At 39.4% G+C, this 18,599-nt stretch overlaps 1 protein-coding gene across 3 annotated transcripts in view; it reads left to right on the forward strand.

Moving 5' to 3' along the window:
* The first annotated feature begins 1,227 nt into the window (after positions 1-1,227).
* Positions 1,228-18,599, forward strand: part of MDN1 (midasin AAA ATPase 1) — a 109,203-nt gene continuing 91,831 nt past the window's right edge. For all 3 annotated transcript variants that reach the window (XM_067293986.1, XM_067293987.1, XM_067293988.1), the window contains exons 1-9: positions 1,228-1,355; positions 8,900-9,126; positions 9,792-10,016; positions 11,538-11,645; positions 11,731-11,923; positions 13,996-14,208; positions 15,333-15,464; positions 16,945-17,048; positions 18,464-18,578. In XM_067293986.1, coding sequence (XP_067150087.1) covers positions 1,257-1,355; positions 8,900-9,126; positions 9,792-10,016; positions 11,538-11,645; positions 11,731-11,923; positions 13,996-14,208; positions 15,333-15,464; positions 16,945-17,048; positions 18,464-18,578 — 1,416 coding nt within the window. In that variant the 5' untranslated portion in view covers positions 1,228-1,256. The remainder of the gene's footprint in view (positions 1,356-8,899; positions 9,127-9,791; positions 10,017-11,537; positions 11,646-11,730; positions 11,924-13,995; positions 14,209-15,332; positions 15,465-16,944; positions 17,049-18,463; positions 18,579-18,599) is intronic.

An 18,599-nucleotide genomic window follows, 5' to 3' on the forward strand; every position in this document is an offset into this window, starting at 1 on the left:
GCGCGGCAGCCCGCGGCTCCGCGAGGGTGCTGGGCGCAGCCAGCGCGTCTCCTGTCTCTGCGTGTCGAGCGGGCGGCGGGTTTCGCTCTCGAGTGTTACCAGGCAGTTCAGACGGCAGCTAAAGCCGGTGCCCGGCTGTGGCGTGCGTGCAGGCCCGAAGGGCGGAGAGCGTAGGAGCTGCCCAGCCTGTTTTCACTGGGACTGTGGTGGAAGTTAAGCACTTGCCTCTGCTCTGCCCGCGGTGATTTGGGATCCTCTTCGGTGCTGAGGACAAGGTCCCTGCTACTGGTGTTAGATACTGGATAGCTACCCGTGGCTCCCCCTTAAAGTCTAAAATCTGAAGTTGTGCTGGCCAAGCAGGTGTGCTTTCAATGACTTCAGTGTCAAAACCCCAGGAAGCACTGCTAATATTTTACATCCAAATTCACGTTTTGCTTTACTGGTTCCTGCCACCAAGGCAGGTATAGAGCATGACGCCTACAACCACGACTGCTTGTCTTTGAGGAAATGCTAACAATATACTGACTTTCTTCCCCCTGAGTCTTACTCATTTATTTATCTCTGGTCACCAGCGACACTCATCATCAGTCAGAAGTTTTTCGCTGATATAGTGACCTAGATTTAAAAGACTTGAGGGCAAGCACTATAATATGTGGATCCGATTCCTGACTGGGCTCATAAAAGGCAAATCCTGTAATAGAAATGGCAATTCATTCAGTGGGAGCCGAAGAACAGGGCTGGACGGAGACACTATGAAGGCACATAGGAGATTCCGCGGTACTGAAAGCGGGAGAGATCTGCTTCAGCTCCCGGAATGGCCCCCCACAAACGCCCGGGGCTGGGATGGCCGGGCAGTTCCGGAGAGGGGAGCTGGCGTGAGACTACATATCCCAGCATGCTCTAGGCAAGAGAACTCATGGCGGCCGAGCTCGGAGTGGAGCGTTGCATTCTGGGATTCGTAGTTTAGTTTGCATAACCGTGGAGCGCAGGGGCGGGGGTACCCCGCGCTTCCCTTCTCTGCGACGTCGTCGGCAGATGACGGCAGCCGCGAAGCGGAAGTCTGACGCGAGCTGCGCGACTCCCGCGCCCCACGTGTCGCGCGGGCTCGGCGGCGGTTGTGGGCGGTTGGGCGGGCGCCCCCTCTTCCCCCCCACCCCCCGGCAGCGCCGCGCTCCTCAGCCTCTGCCCGCGCCGCGCTCCTCAGCCGCTGCCCGCGCCCCGCCTGGCCGCGGCGCCGGGGGCCGAGGGGCCGCAGCATGGCGGAGCTGCGGTTCCGCCTGGCGGAGCCGCTGCAGCTGGTGGCGCGCAGGAACGAGAAGAGCAGCGCGGAGCTGAGCAGGTTCCTGGCCAAGCAGGTGAGCGGGCAGCGCCGGGGGCAGAGGGGCCGCGGCGCGCTGCCCCTCGGCGCCGCCATCTCCGCGCGGCAGCTCTGTCTCGCGGCGCGCTCGCCCCGCAGGGGGCGGGGGGGCTTTTTTCGGGGAGCCACCCGAGGTGGGTCCTCCCCCATCCCCTGCCGTTGCGCTTCCCCAGGAGGTGGTGTGCCCCGCGGTTGGTTAAAGCCTTCGGGCGCGTCCCGTAAGGTGGCTCTTTGAAAGGACGATAGCAAGGGATGCCATGCGGGTAGCCAGCAAGGAGACGGTGCCTGAGTGTCACGGCGATAGGTAACCGCTTAGCTGCAGCGCACCACCCTGGTGCTGTGTGGGATGCTTCCTGCCGTCCTGGCTTTATTTGCCCCAAACCAGCGCGTGGGGTAAAAAGGCAGTGGACTGGGTTTTCCTGGGTTTACTTCCATTACTACCGCAGTGATGTTGGAAGCGTGTACTTTCTTTCACTTTTTGTTTTATGTTTTTTGTTTAACTGTGAACAAGGCACTTGTCTCTAGGAAGAATGAGGTGTAACACATTCGTGTCTGTGAAGTACTTGAAGACATGTAATAATAGGATATCAACATGTCAGACTTAATATTGTTACTATTCTTTATGGTAAAGCTTTTGAAACCCCTAAATTGTGTACACATTTCAGGACTCAAAATCCCTGTTTTCTTTGGAGTGTCTAGGAAATGTCCCAGTTGCTCGAAGATGAAAAGTCTAAATCACCACTTTTTTTTGGAATATAGGCTGTCACTCTAAATTGCTGTCTCTTAGGTATGTTTGGGGAAAACTTTCTTACTGTTATTCAAGGGATTTTTTTGGTAGACAGGTGGCTTTTTCTTCTGTCACTCCAAATCATAGGATCAAAGTAAAATTGACAAGAGTGTGTGTACTGCTGTATTTGAGAGTTGATGCTAGCTGGTGGGAAGCAGTGGAGATGATAAAGAGGTGCTTTTCAAGAGAGAGAAACATCTGAGGAGAAGAGGTGAGGACCAGAGTAATGCAAAAATAGATCCAATAAATCTGTCTCCCCCTGATATGATGCAGCAGGCAGATGGAGTGGCAAATGGGAAGTGAGTCATAGAGTTCTGAGACTAGGAAAGCGACGGCACCCTTTCGCTTCTGGTGACTGTTGCCAGAGATGTGCTTTGGGTTTAAAAGTCTTGCTAGCTAGAAATCGTTAAAGGCTATAAAGACTAAGATATGCAGAGGCTCTAGAACAGCACATTAATGAACAGTGATGTGTTCTTTTGATAACTGCACTGCTACTTCTAAGCTTTGAAGCTACAGATCTAGGGATTCGTGTTAGGCTTGCTTTACCACTAAACAAACACTGGCTTCAGTCATCTTGCCTTGTTTTTTACCAGTTGCTCTGTATGTAACTTAAGAAGCCTGTGATGTGTATATCTAGAGCTTTGCTATCATTCTGGCTTCTTATTCCTCCAGTATTTCACAAATCACTGCTAATGGGACTTGCTCGCAACCTGTTAAGTAAGGAACAACAGCTTTTTGAGATTCATACTAAGTCACTGTTCATGTGGTGATGGAAGATCTTGCTCCAGGTACTTTAATGTGTAGTATAAATAATGCCTTTTATGTAGAATATTGGTATGCCATTAGAACTGCAAAGGTGCCACAAATTTCTATTTCCGTGCTCTTAATGAGGAAGAGGGACAAAAAACTCTCTAAGCTGTCTTTGTTTTCTGACTTTCTATTTTTGGATTATTTAAGCAAACCATGTAAGCAGCAGGTTGGGAGTGGAGGTATTTTCATGCTGTACTTTTTCAGAAATAGGACTTCAGTTTCTGTAGGTATCAGCATGTATATTATTCACAAACGCTGAAACTGTTTAATGAAGTAAACGTATTGTGCTTCAGAGCAAAAACAACCTTATGCCTTTCCCCAGAGTTTTAAGCACTGCACATGCACTGAACAGTATAAATGAAAAAAACTGACACTTTGGGGCAGTTCTTGTGTTTGGCCTATGGGACCAGCTTAAGGACATCTCAAGTGCTGCATTTCAGAACTCCTGTCCTATTCTATTAGTGTTTTAGCTTGGCATCCTTCACTTCACCTTTCTTTTTTTTCTATGCAAGAGTGAAAACTATTTTAATAATAGCTCCAAGCTCTTATTTATAGCCCTTTTAATCTTAGTATTTTATGGAGAGAAGTACTTTTATCCCCCCCCCTTTTTTTTAACAAACATAGAAAAAGGAGGTGACCTAACTGTCCCAAATTCCCCCAATTATTACTGCCTGTCAGAAAAATGTCCTGATGTCCTGGCAGCTAAGGCAGACTGCTTTTTTCTAAAATACAGCTTCAGCTTTTTGTCTGAAAGACTAATTAGGCTTTAAGTCATGTAACATTATAAATAAGGGATGGTATATTTCACTTCTTTTTCAGTCCTGGTATATGTGTATTCTCATCTCCTGCTGTCTAGTTTTTCAAGAGCTGTTATTTCTGCGAGACAAACTGTTAATAAATACACTCAACAAAAGTCAAAGAGAAAATTCTCTGTCCTTGAAGGAGTGGTGTACACGACGGTATCAAACACAATATGCAGGAGGACATGTAGAAAATTTAGCCTGATTTGCAGGTAGCTGAAGTTATCTTGTTCTCTCTGTGAGACTGCATATTTTTCCTTCTCCTGGGTAGTGTTCTTTTTGTTTTGGTTTGGTTTTTGGAAGTATGTGTGTATTATAAGAAGAATACAGGTTCACATTATGCTTAATGCTATTGAAACTAGACAGCTGCCAAAATGAGTGGTCCAACTTTGTCTTCTTTCTGCCTATCCTCAAACCTCAGCCAGGTGTTTTTGTTGCTTCTCTTGTCTTGAATGTAGTGCATGTGGTAATGTGGAAAATTGAACCAATTTTCCCATCCAGTGGAAGACTTTGGAACAGACTAGTGTGGATAATCTTACCAAATTGATGGCTGCACAGTCATACAACTCTAGATCTGATGCCTGCAAGGGGACTGGATGAGAGTATGTTTCTTCTGTTGGAGGGGAAAAAGAGGATTTCCCGTACACTGCCCATGTGCCCCCCTTCTCCATTAGTAGTAACCCATAATTAAACCAGACTAAATGTAACATGAAATTGCATATGGAATTTCTATGAAATGTGTGTACTAACTGCTAGCAAGTGGGGGGGGGGGGGAAGGAACAGCCCGCACTCAATACAAGAGCATGAAAGAAATTGAGAGGGAAATATCTCCAACATTGTTTCATTTATGCCATTTTCCTAGTTGTACGAATGTAGTCTGGCCAAATCAAACTTCCTGCTGGAAATATCCTTACACCTAACTGTAGAGAAAGCAAGTTAACTATTAGTATTTTCCCTCAGCAGGGTATAGGCAAAGGAATCTTTGGCAATCTATAGGCAAGGGAATTTACTTTTTTTTTTTTTTTTTTTTTTTTTTTAATATGTCCTTTTCCAGGAGGACACCAATTGAATCCAAGGTTTGGATAATAATCTAGACCAAAAAGACTATAAATTATGTAGTGCAATGTAACTTAATTCAGTAGAAAAATAAGCAAGAAAAACTTCTGGAAAAGGCCTGAGAGCTTGATTTAGTTGTCATACTGAGGTGGTGATTTGGGGTTTGGGGTTTTTTTTTGCTTTTATTGGTGAGGTTTTTTTGATTTTTTGGTGTTTTTTTTTTTTCTCTAGGAATCCTATCCCCTGAGAGAAATTATGCTCTGATTCCTCTGATGCTCCGCATTTTGTGATACACTAGACTGACCTCTCAGTGTTATTTTGATTAACTTAAGTGCTCACCTACAATAATTGACATTCTCCCAAACCATTGTGTCATTACATCTCCCTCTGGCCTAAAGAAATGATGATAATATGTCTGTCTTTGTCATTAGATTGGGTAGGACTAGTAGTGTCTCTACTGGTCTTTGCAGTTAAACTTTGTATCAGGAGGTCTTCTTTTGCAAAGGAGTATACTTGTTTTTCTAGTCAGTACAATTGTAGCAGATGAAGGATTGATGTTAAGTGAGGTTTAATTGATACCTGCTAGCTAAGCCTGCTCAGAAGGCAAGCCTTTCTTAACAATGTTACAAGCTAACATTTGCTGTTACTTTTTCCCATGGCTTGATTTTTCTCATCCTAGTTGAGATTATGACCAGCTGAAATGGAAGTAAAGATGTTGTGCTGCCCCTGTGCTAGACAGGGGCTCTTTTCACACCTACTGTAGTGTGGTGGCTGAGCCTGCTTTTTCATGCAACTACTTCTAGTCAGAATCTAATGGTACATCTGGCCCAGTGGGACATGGTCTTTTCCACTGAAGTGTACCGTGTAACTTGTCCTGAGATGTACCCTGTAACTTTGTGTGGAAGCACCTGAGAGCCACGACCAGCAACGTGGCTTTCACACAGCCCCAGAGTGTTCCCTGTGCACGATAGGTGCCTGCCTTGTCATGTAATGGGGGGCAGTGGTTGGGGAGAGTATCTTGCCTGTGGCGCGGTGACTTGTGCTGGCAGACTGGATTTGGCCCACAGGCTGTCTCCCTCAGACTAGACTAAACGAAGTTTTGATGTAACATGAAAAATTCAGTCCTAAGTTAATTTGAAACCTCTCCTACCCTGCCCCACAGGCTTTGGAGAGTTTAAATCACTAAAAAGAGGTACATAAGATGAAATTAGCCACTGATTAACTGACATTGAAACAGGATTAATGAACAGTAGTCAAACTTTGATCATCTCTCAGACTGTGAAACCACGGATTCTATCTATGCACTTGCCACTGTAGCGTCTAGGTGAATGGTTTCGTGTAAAAGCAAGAAGTAATCTTTTATGCTTGTATAGACTAATTACTGCATTTCAAATCACAATATCAGGCTCCTTTTTTGCCTTTAATAAGCGACTTAATAGCTGCAATAGATAGTGTAACCTGAGCAGATAGCAACATTTCTTGTTTTCTTTTAAAGCGGAGGGGTGTGTCAGATGCCTTGAACTACTTACTTCCTCACTAAGGTGTTGCTTGAGCACCTCTCTAACAGGTCCTCATCCTCTTCAGCAATAGTCTCAGATGCCTGTCCCCTGGACCTCTTGTTGCCTTTCCCAAAGTTTTGCCCACTTCTGCTGTGATCCTTTTCCCTGGTAATGCTGGGTTTAAGATTGAGACAGTTCTTAATCAAGATTTCTGTACTTTGTGAGCACTGAGTAAATGGACTATGCGGTTTGGGAAGGAGGTGTGTGTCTTTGACATACTGCTAGAAGAGCAATCTGGGATCTTGTTTGACTCCAGGTCTCAATCCTAGCTGTGCTTCTCCTTAATGTCTCTTTCATTAATCCATATATGTATTATACATATATGTATCTATTGGGTATCTATGGGGAAGAACAGTCTTTTGTGATTGTTTTCTTAAAGCAGCTCTTTGGAACTGTGGGAGAAGATTTAGTATGCTGGGTCTGAACACTAGAATTAAAACTTTCAGATCAGCTGTCCTTTGCTACTACTGGTTGAGAAAGTAGTGTATTTTGCAAAGCCACCTTAGTTAAAAATTCCCTCTAATATTATTCTTCTTTTCCATAAAGTTTCTAATTTAGACCCTGAAAGAGCTCTGAAATTATGCAGATGATCTTTTTATAGAATGGGAATGTTGCCACTGTGATTTTTGAACAGCTTTGTGTCCTAAAGGTATTATACACAAAAAAATTACTTGCTCTCAAAAAATTGCTAATAGAATGGGTTTGGTATACAGCAGTTATTAACTACAGAATTTTACTGAGCAGGTCACCTTATTTATTTACTGTTTTACTGCTGTTTCTTTTATTTGGTATTTAAAGCTCTGGTTTATAAATAAAGTAAGCTTTGTGCTTACTTTGTGCTTACCTGTTGTGCCTTGTATGGATAGCCAAAGGTTGAACTGATTTGTAGACTGAAGCTGCTTTTTAATTTTTACAGTGAAGTTTGCCTCCAGTTCTTTTAAGCTATGCTGCCTTTGAACAATTTGTTAGTTGTTCTTCCACTCCAAATCTGGTCCCGATTACAAATCCTGTAATGAACAGTCTCTTTCTTCATCTGTGATGAGTGCAAACTTTCAGCTCTATTTTAAAAATTATTTAATTCTACTATGATAGATAAGAGGAAGGGAGATAAACTTATATCATGCTTCACAAAAATAAAACCAAATGCCTGTGAGAAACTGCTTGGGATTAATAGTTTAATGTGATAGTTTTAATGTCTGTGTCATGTACTGTAGTTTGATATCTTACGTGCTGTTATGGAGTGACTGGCTTTGTTTCAAATTCAGAATGAGACATGAGGAGCAGCAAAAAGTATGTACATATTCTAGCAGGATGTCAACAGAGGTATAACCTTAGGAGGTCACCCTTTCAAAGGCAGCAGGTAGGACCTCTGCCGGGCATTACCTTCTAACAATGAGACCATCCCTTCCTTCTGCATGCCCAGCAGCAGCTTTCACGTGAATAACAACAGCTTGGGAGAAAGAGAAGTTGACAGCACAGGTAGCTAAAATGAAAGACTGTCAGAATCACAGACTGTTTCTGTAGGAATTTAGTAAGTGATTATTTCTATTTTGTTTGGAAAGCTGCCTTGCCTAGCAGTATTTACTACTATTTGCCAAGAAAGATAAAATCATCCTGATAGAGGATAAGGGTTCACTCAATCAATGAGGGAGTGTGGAGGATCGAAGTTAAGAGCAAAACCGCTATAGCACAAATTCATAATGCTAATTTTCACAAATCATAATTGTATATACTGTGTTATATGTTAAACTTCACAGTGTTGGAGAGGTTCTTGGATAATAAAATGAGCTCAAAGACTAAAGAAACTCCTGTTTAAAGACACAGGAAATGGGCTGTGGTTCTTCAGTAACAAAGTTGGAAAGATTTTTTTCTTTTTTTGACAGCAGATGAGGCTCTATTTTCCATCTATTCTAAAGCCTAATGTTCTGTTTTGCCCTAAAGGTATGCCCTAAATGGTCCCATTTTTATGTAAAAGTAAGAAAAAGAAATATATATATATTTATATTTATATAAAAGTAAGAAAAAAGAAAAAAATACCAACTTTAAAACTGCAGATACCTTGGCTGGAACCATGATTGATTCAGTGCTTGTTATTTTTGAAAAGAGCAAACATGATGCAACTCAATATTTTGGAGAGCTTAAATGTTTTGTGGTTATCTGTGACTGAGTTGTTGAGATCAGTGGGTATTCTATAAATAAAGAAGTATTAGTTGTTATTATAATTTCCTTTTTTTCCCCTTTAAACTAATTTTCTATATTTTGCTTGATTGTTAAGCTGTCAAGCATGGTTTAGGATTTAGGGGCATCTCTTCCTAATTCTTATTCAGTATGTTATTCTTCATGTCACCCTTTCTGTTTCTCACCAAGCAAGCAAATGCTTGAATTGGGGTTTTTGGTGTCTCTTTTTTTTCTTTTTTTTTTTTTGAGACTTGTTTATGTAAAATTCACTGTGAATCCTGCATGAATAGTTTTCATATTAGAAGTTTAAACTCTTTCCCTTTTAACTTATTCTTACCTTCCATTCCTGCAGATTTGGACTAAGCGGGATCGGCGATGCATCCTTGATACTTTAGCCCAGTTATTACTGGATAAAGAATGTACTCTATTCATCGGTCGCCAAGTTCGGCCAATCTTGTTGGATTTGCTGGAAAGAAATGCAAAAGCCATTAAAGCTGGTGGCCAGATCAACCATGATCTGCATGAAAGACTGTGTGTAGCAATGAGCAAGCTGGTGGCTGGTCACCCAGATGTGCTGCCGTAAGTAATGTAATGCGTTTTTGCATGATGTTTGAACTTACAGAGCATATGCTCGTCAGTGTTGGCTGGTGAGGAGAGGTGTCGTTACAATACTTTGGATTGTCTACCACAGTAATAAATGTATTTTGAATTGAAAGAGTGACTTGCAAAACACAAGTCTTAAACACAACTTAGTTAAATTTAATTGTGTGGTAATATTTAACATGGTTTTCATTTTAGTGATCAAAACAAAAGCAAAACAGCTGATATGAAAATTTCCCACTACCAAAATCTCTGCATTTAATATTAGGCCTGACATCTCTATGTAGTCAGTAGAATACAAAATTACCTAAGAGGAAATCGTTATTACTTGTTCAGTAAACAGGAGAAATCAATGATATTTCACCAAGGTTGGTACAGTTTCCCCTTGTAAATCAAGTAGTCATCTGTCATCTTTAATAAGGTAAAGTATATGTTGTCAGCTGATTGCTAAAGAGGTTGTCTTTCCCAAGTGTGAACAAAGCTAAATATAGGCCTTTAGTTTGCACTATACCATCAATTACTGTTTCAGGACCTCTGAATTAGAACTTTTTTATTAGTGGCTATTTTTCTATGCTTTGGCTTAGATGTCTGTGATCCATATCTCTCTCTCTCTCTCTCTCTCTCTCTCTCTCTTATTTCTGAAGATTTGCTTTAAGATATTTTAAGAATACATCGCCAGTTTTCCAGAGACTTTTCCTAGAGAGCTCAGATGCAAACACAGTCCGATATGGGCGCAGACGAATGAAGTTACGGGATCTCATGGAGGCAGCATATAGATTCTTACAAAAGGAGCAGTCAGTTTTCCGGGAATTATGGGACTGGAGTGTGTGTATTCCACTCCTAAGGAGTCATGACACTTTAGTCCGTTGGTAAGTTAAAGACCTCAGATCTCCTTTGAAAAGACATACCTGTATCTTGAATTGTGTTTAGGAAAGTTCATGCGCAAGGATAAAAGAAACTTCAGGTAGTACCAGAAAAATCCATACCTTCAGTATCTGTATTTATGCTGCTTATCTGATCTTCTGAAAGCTGTAGTGATCTATCACAGAATGAAACTTAAGCACTCTTAGTAATGCTGTAAGCTGTGGGTTGTATGGATTGGAAAAGTCTTTGCAAATGACTTGTTTACCCAAGTTGGATTCATGAGAGATGGTGAACTTCGTGAAACATTATCACTTCAGCTCTCCTGTAAGCCTGTTGGTGTATTGCATGTGTTCTGGCAAATTGTGCTAGAAGAAAGTAGAGATGAATCTACTCTCACTCCCATTTCTATTACAATAACATATTTTACCACTCTGTATTGATATGATAGTAACTAGTTGTTTTTTCTGTTGCTTGTACAGTTAATAATAGAAATCTGAGTCACTATCACACTTTTTTTATTTAAGTTATACTCCTAATTGGCTTTGTTGTTGCAGGCTTTGCAGGTGTTTTTGGTCAGATGTTTTTATGTTAGGTGTCGGCCTGCAGAGCTTCAATCTAGTCATATAATCTTCCCAATTTATGTGAGTGGTAGTACTTGTAATGCCTTTTTCTTTAAGAAAAAAAATATTTAATAGTTGTCTTTTTTTTTTTAAAACAAATTCATAATCATGTTAGTAACACATAGTTTTAAACTAAGATATTAGGAATAGTGGAGGCAAGAGTATTACCAAATCTCTCAGCCGTTTATGAAGCTCTTCTGGGTGACATGCATTTAGATAGTCTTAAAAAAGAGTTAAAGTGCTAATCCATTGACTGGAATAGGCTTACCTGGTGTTCAGGTAATAATTTGGTTCAGGACAAAATTTCAAAGTCAGATTATTTACTTCCTCCAATCTCCTGGGAACGTTTTTTCTTTTTCAAGCTTGTTGAAAACTTTGTTCTTGGAACATAAAAGCAGACTTGAAATAAATGAAACATGTATTTATGGTTGTATTAAATGTCCATTTGTTGCAAGACAGCTCTATGTAATAATGAAGTCAAGGCTTGGGAGTTTTTTGCTTCTCTTGACACTGAGTCTTGAATTCATTGTATTAGGGTCAGTTTAGAAATAACATGATATAGAAGACAAATTTCAAAGGGAAATGACAGGAGAAGAAAAAAATCAAACAAAGAAAATTTAGTTTTCTCTGAAAGTGAACATCTAAAATCCATTTGTTTGGGAAAGTGCTGTCTTGGTTAGTTACTTTGTATATTAGCAATACAGTATGCCGTGATAGAATTGGTTTTCTCTAGAGAAATATCTCAGAAATGGTTAAAGAATGTTAAGCAGAGCATTAAAATAATTTCTGTGAAAAAGTTTTCTACGTATTTTTCCAAACTTGATGTTTTGATTTGTAACTGTCAGTTGTCAAACTAAGTATCTTAAGACTAAGTATTGACGGTTTTGTTCTAAATATAATTTTTAGGTATACTTCAAACTGTCTTGCTCTGGTTACATGCATGAATGATGAGCACAAATTATCCTTCTTCAAGAAGATCTTCAGTCCTGAAGAGTTGATACACTTCAGACTAAAGTAAGAACTTTTTAGCTATTGAGTGCTAATCGCTTTTGTTGATGGCTTTTGGTTGAGTTAATAAACATGGATATGGATTTGACAGGCTACTAGAAGAATCTCAGATGCAGAATGTGGAACGAGCCCTTGTTTTGGCCAGTCCAGACTCCTCATTTTGTCAAAAAGAGAAAGAACTGCAATATACACAAGGAGATATTGTATCAGGCGACCTCTCTGCAAATGTAGTAGCTGTATGTGGTATTATGCTGCCTAGATTACAGCCTCTTTTTGAAGAGCAGGTATGTAACCCAGGATTAAGGCTGTATCTTTTTTAAGATGCCCTAAATGCTGTGAACTGGCTTATCTTGCTTTCCTGCTTAAATGGTATTGAGATACTGTGGATAATGTGCATTTATTTTGCTTTCCTGATGTGTACTGTAAGCTACTGATGCATTATATTGAGTCTACAAAGGAGCTCTGTAGTGGAATGAAGCAATGGAGGCGTAATTATCTTATTTTCAAGTAGCAGTTCTTACAAACATGCTGTAAGAGAATATTCAGCCTTGTATAGTACGTCTCCAGTCCAAGTCAGGGTGATACTGAGGGATCTGATGCAATTGCTTTTACCTACATGAAATAGTTCTTGTACAGTAAAGAGATCTTCTTATCAGCAGCCTTTCTGAAAACATATTCTTAGTTCTCATTTTAAAACAAAGGAAAACAAGGTGGCTACTTGCTTGTCTAGAAAGCAGGGAAAGTGGAGAGGAAGTGGGCAAGAAGTTACTTTCTCCATTTCCCTTGAGTAAAGTGTAATGTAGAATGTAGTGCCTTGTAGTTTTAACATGTCCATCAAGGACATAAATATATTTGAGCAAACAGCATATTAACCTTATTTCTCTTGAGACACTGTTCATTTTGAGCTGTTTGGGTTCGTCTTTGTAGCTGCAGTCAGTATTCTTAGCTGTTTTTGTCATTTAGGAACAATTTTGGCTCTTACCTAGGCTGAGTATTGCTGTTTAATTTCAGTATATTGGTCTACAGAAGCAGAACAAAGAAATGAATGAAGAATGCCAATTGTCCCGAATTTCTTAAGTAGCAGAAGCAAGGAAATAGCAATTTTCCCCCCAAATCTCCTTTTTTCATTTTTTTTTAATTTAAAAAAAAAGAACTACTTTAATTGAATTTTCTGCTTTCTAGTTTTTATAGGAGTGAGGGTATGGTTTGGAATTCATTGCAGCTTGGGAAACTGATAAGCTGTTTAAGGATGTTCTTATTCCCGTGCCAGTATCATTGCTGCTAAAGTTGTGCTGATATAGCTGTTAGCAGAGCTATGCTATAAATTGAATTGCTGAAAGCATCCTTTTGCTAAAGAGGGAGGAGAGAACTTCCAAAAAAGCATGCTTTTTTCTTTTCTTTGTTTTTTCTTTCTTTCTTAATAGCCACAGTTATTTCATTGATCTAGTACATAGTGTGGTTCCAGTTACATTTTGCAGGTGAGGAGGTCTGACAAAGGGATAGGAACAAACTGTGAGGGAAGGCAGGTACTTTTAAAAATTAGCATTGTTACAAGGGAAATACATGGAATTATATCTGAAATAAAATTTAAATTTAAAATATAGTGATCATCTTTTTGGTTTCAGTGCAATACATATTCTGACTTCTCTCCTTCATTTGTAGTGTACAAATATTAGAGCTGAAGTGTTGTATCTATTTTCACACAGGCCAAAGTATAGGATAGTTAAACTCAATGCATGAAAATAAAGCAAAAGCAAAAGTTCAGTTCACTTTTATCCAAGTTGCAGTGGATATAGTTTCTTGAATAGTAATTAATCAATATGATAAAACCTCAGTAGATACTCTCCAAAATTTTAACTTTTCTCCAGTCGATAGTATATCAATTTATTGCACAAAGCCTAATGCTATCCTGTCAGAAGGCATATTCGCACACTACATCTTCTGAGTTTAACTGCTCTTCAGTTTGTCCTGCAATTAGGATCCGTTCTGATGACTTAAATTATTTAACTTATATCACAAATTGTGTTTGATTGACATGAGTGTGATGATTGAATACGTGCTATGCCTGTACTGGAAACTGAGTGTAAACTCCCTTTGGGAACAAATTGTACATATACTTTAAGTGTATCATCTATAATAGGTTTTTCATAAAATAAATCTATCTTAATACCAGTCATTAAATACAGTCTTTATAATCCACAGCTTTAGAACTCTTTATTTTATTTGATATATGTCGACAGATCTGCAGGCCAAAATTTTCTAAACATCAGACTAGCTCTTCTACTTGTTCTGTGTTGCACAACCTATACATAAGTAACAATTTCAGTGTAGTAACTCAAATTTTATGTTTGAACAGGAAAATAGCACCAGCTGTTTTGTTTTGGTTGAATCTACCTGCACGAATCTCCAAAATCTTGCTATTGCTGTAGCATTTCAGAGTCCTGTTTTATTAGAAGGACCCATAGGATGTGGCAAGACTTCTTTAATTGAATATTTAGCAGCTGTTACAGGAAGAACAAAGCCTCCTCATATTTTGAAAGTCCAGCTTGGGGATCAAACTGACAGCAAGGTAACTGTGGAAATAATTTTATGGTAGGATGATCAGACTTCTGTAATATTGCACTGTAGCAAGCCCCATCTTGCTATTGATGGTAATAAATAAATCTGAGGAAGATAAAAATCACAGTTAGGCTTCAGTAGACTTTTAAATTCTGCACATAATTGTGCTGTATCTGTTCCCTTTAATTTATGGATTTTATCAGGGTTTTTCTAATCAGTCTAATCTGATCCCAGTTATTTGTGATAAAGGTAAGATGAAGTAAAACCCCGTGATATTGAGAAGGACATTTGCAGTTACATAACACTGATGTAACTCTACGTGTAGAGGTAAAACCAGAGTGAAGATAGCATCCCATTTTTCTGGTTTTGCACGTGTATCTTTTGAGTATGAATTAATTTATGTTATTGGGCTCAAGTTATGTTTAGTTTTCTGAGGGGGTTAGTGTTTACCAGAAGTGCTATCTTTGAAGCTTCTAATTGCCATTGGTAGTCACCTTCTTTATTTTCATGGAAGAACAGTCAGTTTCACCATCTCACAACTTTTCTCCAAGAGAGTATCTCTTCACATACATGAATAAGACTGCCATATTAAGGAAAAGTGATAAAATTCAAGTTGTAATCTATGAAGTAGTGAAACCATAAGCTTAATTATGGAAGAAATGCTTAACTGCAAAAGTTGCAACTTTACAGAAAAGCAAAGCTTGATTGATTTTTGTATCTTAGAATAACTTGTTTTAAAATTTCTCTTACTTTACCAGCTCAGTTGCAGACTTTTCAAAAATGCAAAATACGTTTCACTGTAACTCTAGCCAGTCTAATATGTTATTCTGCTTGTTTTGCTTGTTAATTGGGTTGGTACAACTCTGTGCAAATGCACTTCTATTTATCTGGCTCATTTTAGTTACAATGTTTCAGTTAAATTATTGTGGATGTGGAAGGAGTGAAACTTTTTTTTTTTTTCTTAATTAAATAAAATGTAATGCTGAGCATAGATTACCAGGTAGATTGCTTAGTAATGGACAGGCTATATAAGTGTTACTTACAGGCCACTTTGGTCATCTTTGTAAGCTTTTATTCTGAGTTATCAAGGCGTGTAATGAACAGGTGTCTAACTTACTGGTGTTTCTGTCATAGACACTGCTTGGCATGTATCGTTGTACAGACGTACCAGGGGAGTTTGTATGGCAGCCTGGAATCTTGACACAAGCTGTTACCAAAGGTCACTGGGTGCTTCTGGAGGATATTGATTATGCACCTCTGGATGTGGTATGTAGGTTCATGTTCTCTATAAGGTCTATACTAGCAATTCTTGGAATCTAATCACCATGAATGGTGTAGCAACAGGCTTAAAATAATGCCCCTTTAAAAGGAGTTAAAAAGAATTAACCTGGTTGTCTTAGTCCGCAAATTGGCACACTGGATTTGTTTCTCTCATTGTTTTAGAGCAGTCGTGGCATGCCACTGTTGCCAGATTTGGCACTGATGGAGATGTGAACTGGCACTAATGATGAGCTATGTGTCTTTTAAAACATGTTTTAGTATTTGAAAATAAATATGGTCCCGAACACCACAAAAGATCATAAACCCTGTATTAGAGTTTTGTTGATCACAAGGCTTTCTAGTGTTCTGCCAATTCTTTTTAGCACACTTATTTATTCTAGCTTGGCTATTAAAAATGCGTTATTATATCAAACACTATAGGTTTTAATTAACTTTCTGTGTTCAGCTCCAAAGTTAGTACTTGTTAGATGGTCATTCTTCCCCTTTAAAGTGGTGACATAGAAAAAATGTCTTTTGCAAGAACCATATCATAGAAGTGTTATGCTGTGTGGGCCTGTTGGGCATTCAGCAAATGTTCTTTCTTGCAACTAGTTATTTCTTCATATCTTGTCTGTAAAGTATCCTTTCTGTGACTGACTAAGCTCCCAGCTTGTTTATTGAGTTTTAGCTTTTCAAAACACGGGGAATTTATAAGAAATCCAAGATGTATTGCTCGTCTGCACTAGACAGTCTCATTGCCAGAGGGTCACATGCTTGTTTCTGTAGAGTCCTCTCATTGCACTCGTCACAAGCATGCCCTGAGCAGTACCCTGCATTCATCTCTCCTTCTTTTTTCAGGTCCTCCCTGCATGCAACCCGTTTCCTTTCTCCATATCAAAGTCTCCATGTTTACCCTCCTCTGTGCAATCATTGTGGCCCTACCTCCTTTTTTTCATTCCACCATTATTATTGTCCTTCTGCCTGGAAGGATAGATTCTTTGCAATCCTGGCATACCACTGAGGCAGAGCAGGGTCTGCACTGAAAAATTTTGATGTTTGAGAACAAAATGCATGAGATGGAGATTATCTTTGTTCAGGCAGATAAAGAAAATAAGGCTTCTGATAAATCTGAGGAGAGAGAGTCTAATAATTTCTTTGGGAACTCAAAACCAATAGTTTTAGCTTGGGGTTGCAGTGTAAAGACTGTCATACTTGCACTTTTTTATTATCAAATATGAATACAGTTGAAAGGAGGTAGGGAAATGTTTATACCTGTAACTTCCAGTTAATTTTATGCAGCAGTGGGACTCTGCAATTCCTGTTAGTGTCATTTGGAAGTGCAGTCTGCAGGAACATCAGCTGCTGACAGCATAGCAGTGCTCGGTAGAAGTGCTCTAGCATCTCCTGTGTGAAATGAGTGTGAATGGGTGGACTGTCAATTTTTCACAAAAGAAGAATGTTTTATAAAGTTTCTTCTCTTCTCCAGATCTCTGTGCTGATTCCTCTTTTGGAAAAAAGAGAATTACTAATTCCTGGTTGTGGTGACTGCTTAAAAGTAGCTCCAGGATTCCAGTTTTTTGCAACCAGGAGGTAGGCATGTAAAGTTATATGAACTTAAAAGCATGAATATACTATTTTTAACCTGGAAAGAAATATTCTAGCAATTTCCAATTGATAGTTGACAATCTGACTACTGAATGTATTTAGTTTTCTGGATTTTGTTTTTTTATGCCACCTTCTCCTTGAGCAGTTGTTTATCTGTGTTCCCTAGAAGATATTTATTAAGGGTTTCATGAATAGTTTTAATTCAACACTGCATCTGTGATAGAATCAAATTCTTCTATTGGGAATCATGGGAAAAAGGAATATAAGGAAAAATTCTTGTGAAGAAAATCTAATTCCTGAAAGTCTTGTGCAAATATAGAGTTTTGTAGTGTTTGTTAGCCAGGAAAAGGTTTTAAAGGTATTCTCCATGACCATTCGCTTGTAGCAATTGTAGTAATGGCTCACACATCAGATGTCAAAATGTCATCTTGTATATTAATACATAATGTTGGAGCAAGATTAAAGGTTATGATATCTAAAAGGGCATGGTTACACGTTTCTCGGATGTTTTATAGATTTCTTCAAAGCTTTTAACAATTTTCCCTGCTGCTTTTGTCCTCCTTCCATAGATAAGTGATCTTTTCTCTGATTTGTCTGATTTATTTATTTTGAGATTTAATCTTTTAGACCTCTCATTTGGTTGCCTCATCTCCTAAATTTGCTGTCTCTGTGGTATACTTGGTCAATGGTTCATATAACTCAATGGGAACTATACTTTTTGGCTGTACAAACCATTGACCAAGTATACCACAGAAACACTGCAACAGACTTATCGAATCTCCGATTTGGGAGGTAGGTTAAGGAAAACCTCAAATGCAGAATATTAAATTAAGAAAAAAAACAGCAATATCTAGTGCTTTGCATGTGCAAGGCTTCTTCCACAGTGGGTAGAACATATGGCTGAGTAGCTATCTGCACAGTAAAAACCAGTAGGGAGCAAAATATGTGAAGAGAAGGAAAAGGAGGCTGAAGAATGAGAACAAAGTCAGTAAAGACTGGGGTGGAGGCTTTTCCTGCACCTCCATCCACAATACAGCATGGATCACTTAGGATCTGTGGAAGTTATTATCCTTGTCCCTTCTTTCAGGCTCCTCCCTTTACAGGGCATCCTGTATGTTGTTTCTGGTAGGATTAGCTTGTTGTCCTGCTTCTTTTTGTGAGTACCTCTTTGGAGATTTTGCACCAGAGGGGCAATATACTGTGATAAAAGAAAAAGGTGATTTAGAAAGCAGAGATAGGCATGGTAGGGTGGCTGACAGCACCGTGACAAACAGCGGGCGATCTAGGCATGCACTTTTTCCCCCAGCAGCTGTTCTTTGATGTATGGGAATGTATAAAAATGTTGAATTCTTCAGCAAAACACTATATGCTATGTGTCTTTGTGTGTTGCTTTGCTTTAGGATCTTCAGTTGTGGTGGTGGTTGGTACAGACAGCAAAGCAGCTGTGCTGCTCTTCTGGACAAGTATTGGACCAAAATTCATCTGGATTACATGAGCAAAGAAGAACTCAAGGAGGTATGGTGTATGTTACTCTAT

Source organism: Apteryx mantelli, chromosome 3 (genome assembly GCF_036417845.1).
Source record: "Apteryx mantelli isolate bAptMan1 chromosome 3, bAptMan1.hap1, whole genome shotgun sequence".
Lineage (NCBI taxonomy): Eukaryota > Metazoa > Chordata > Aves > Apterygiformes > Apterygidae > Apteryx > Apteryx mantelli.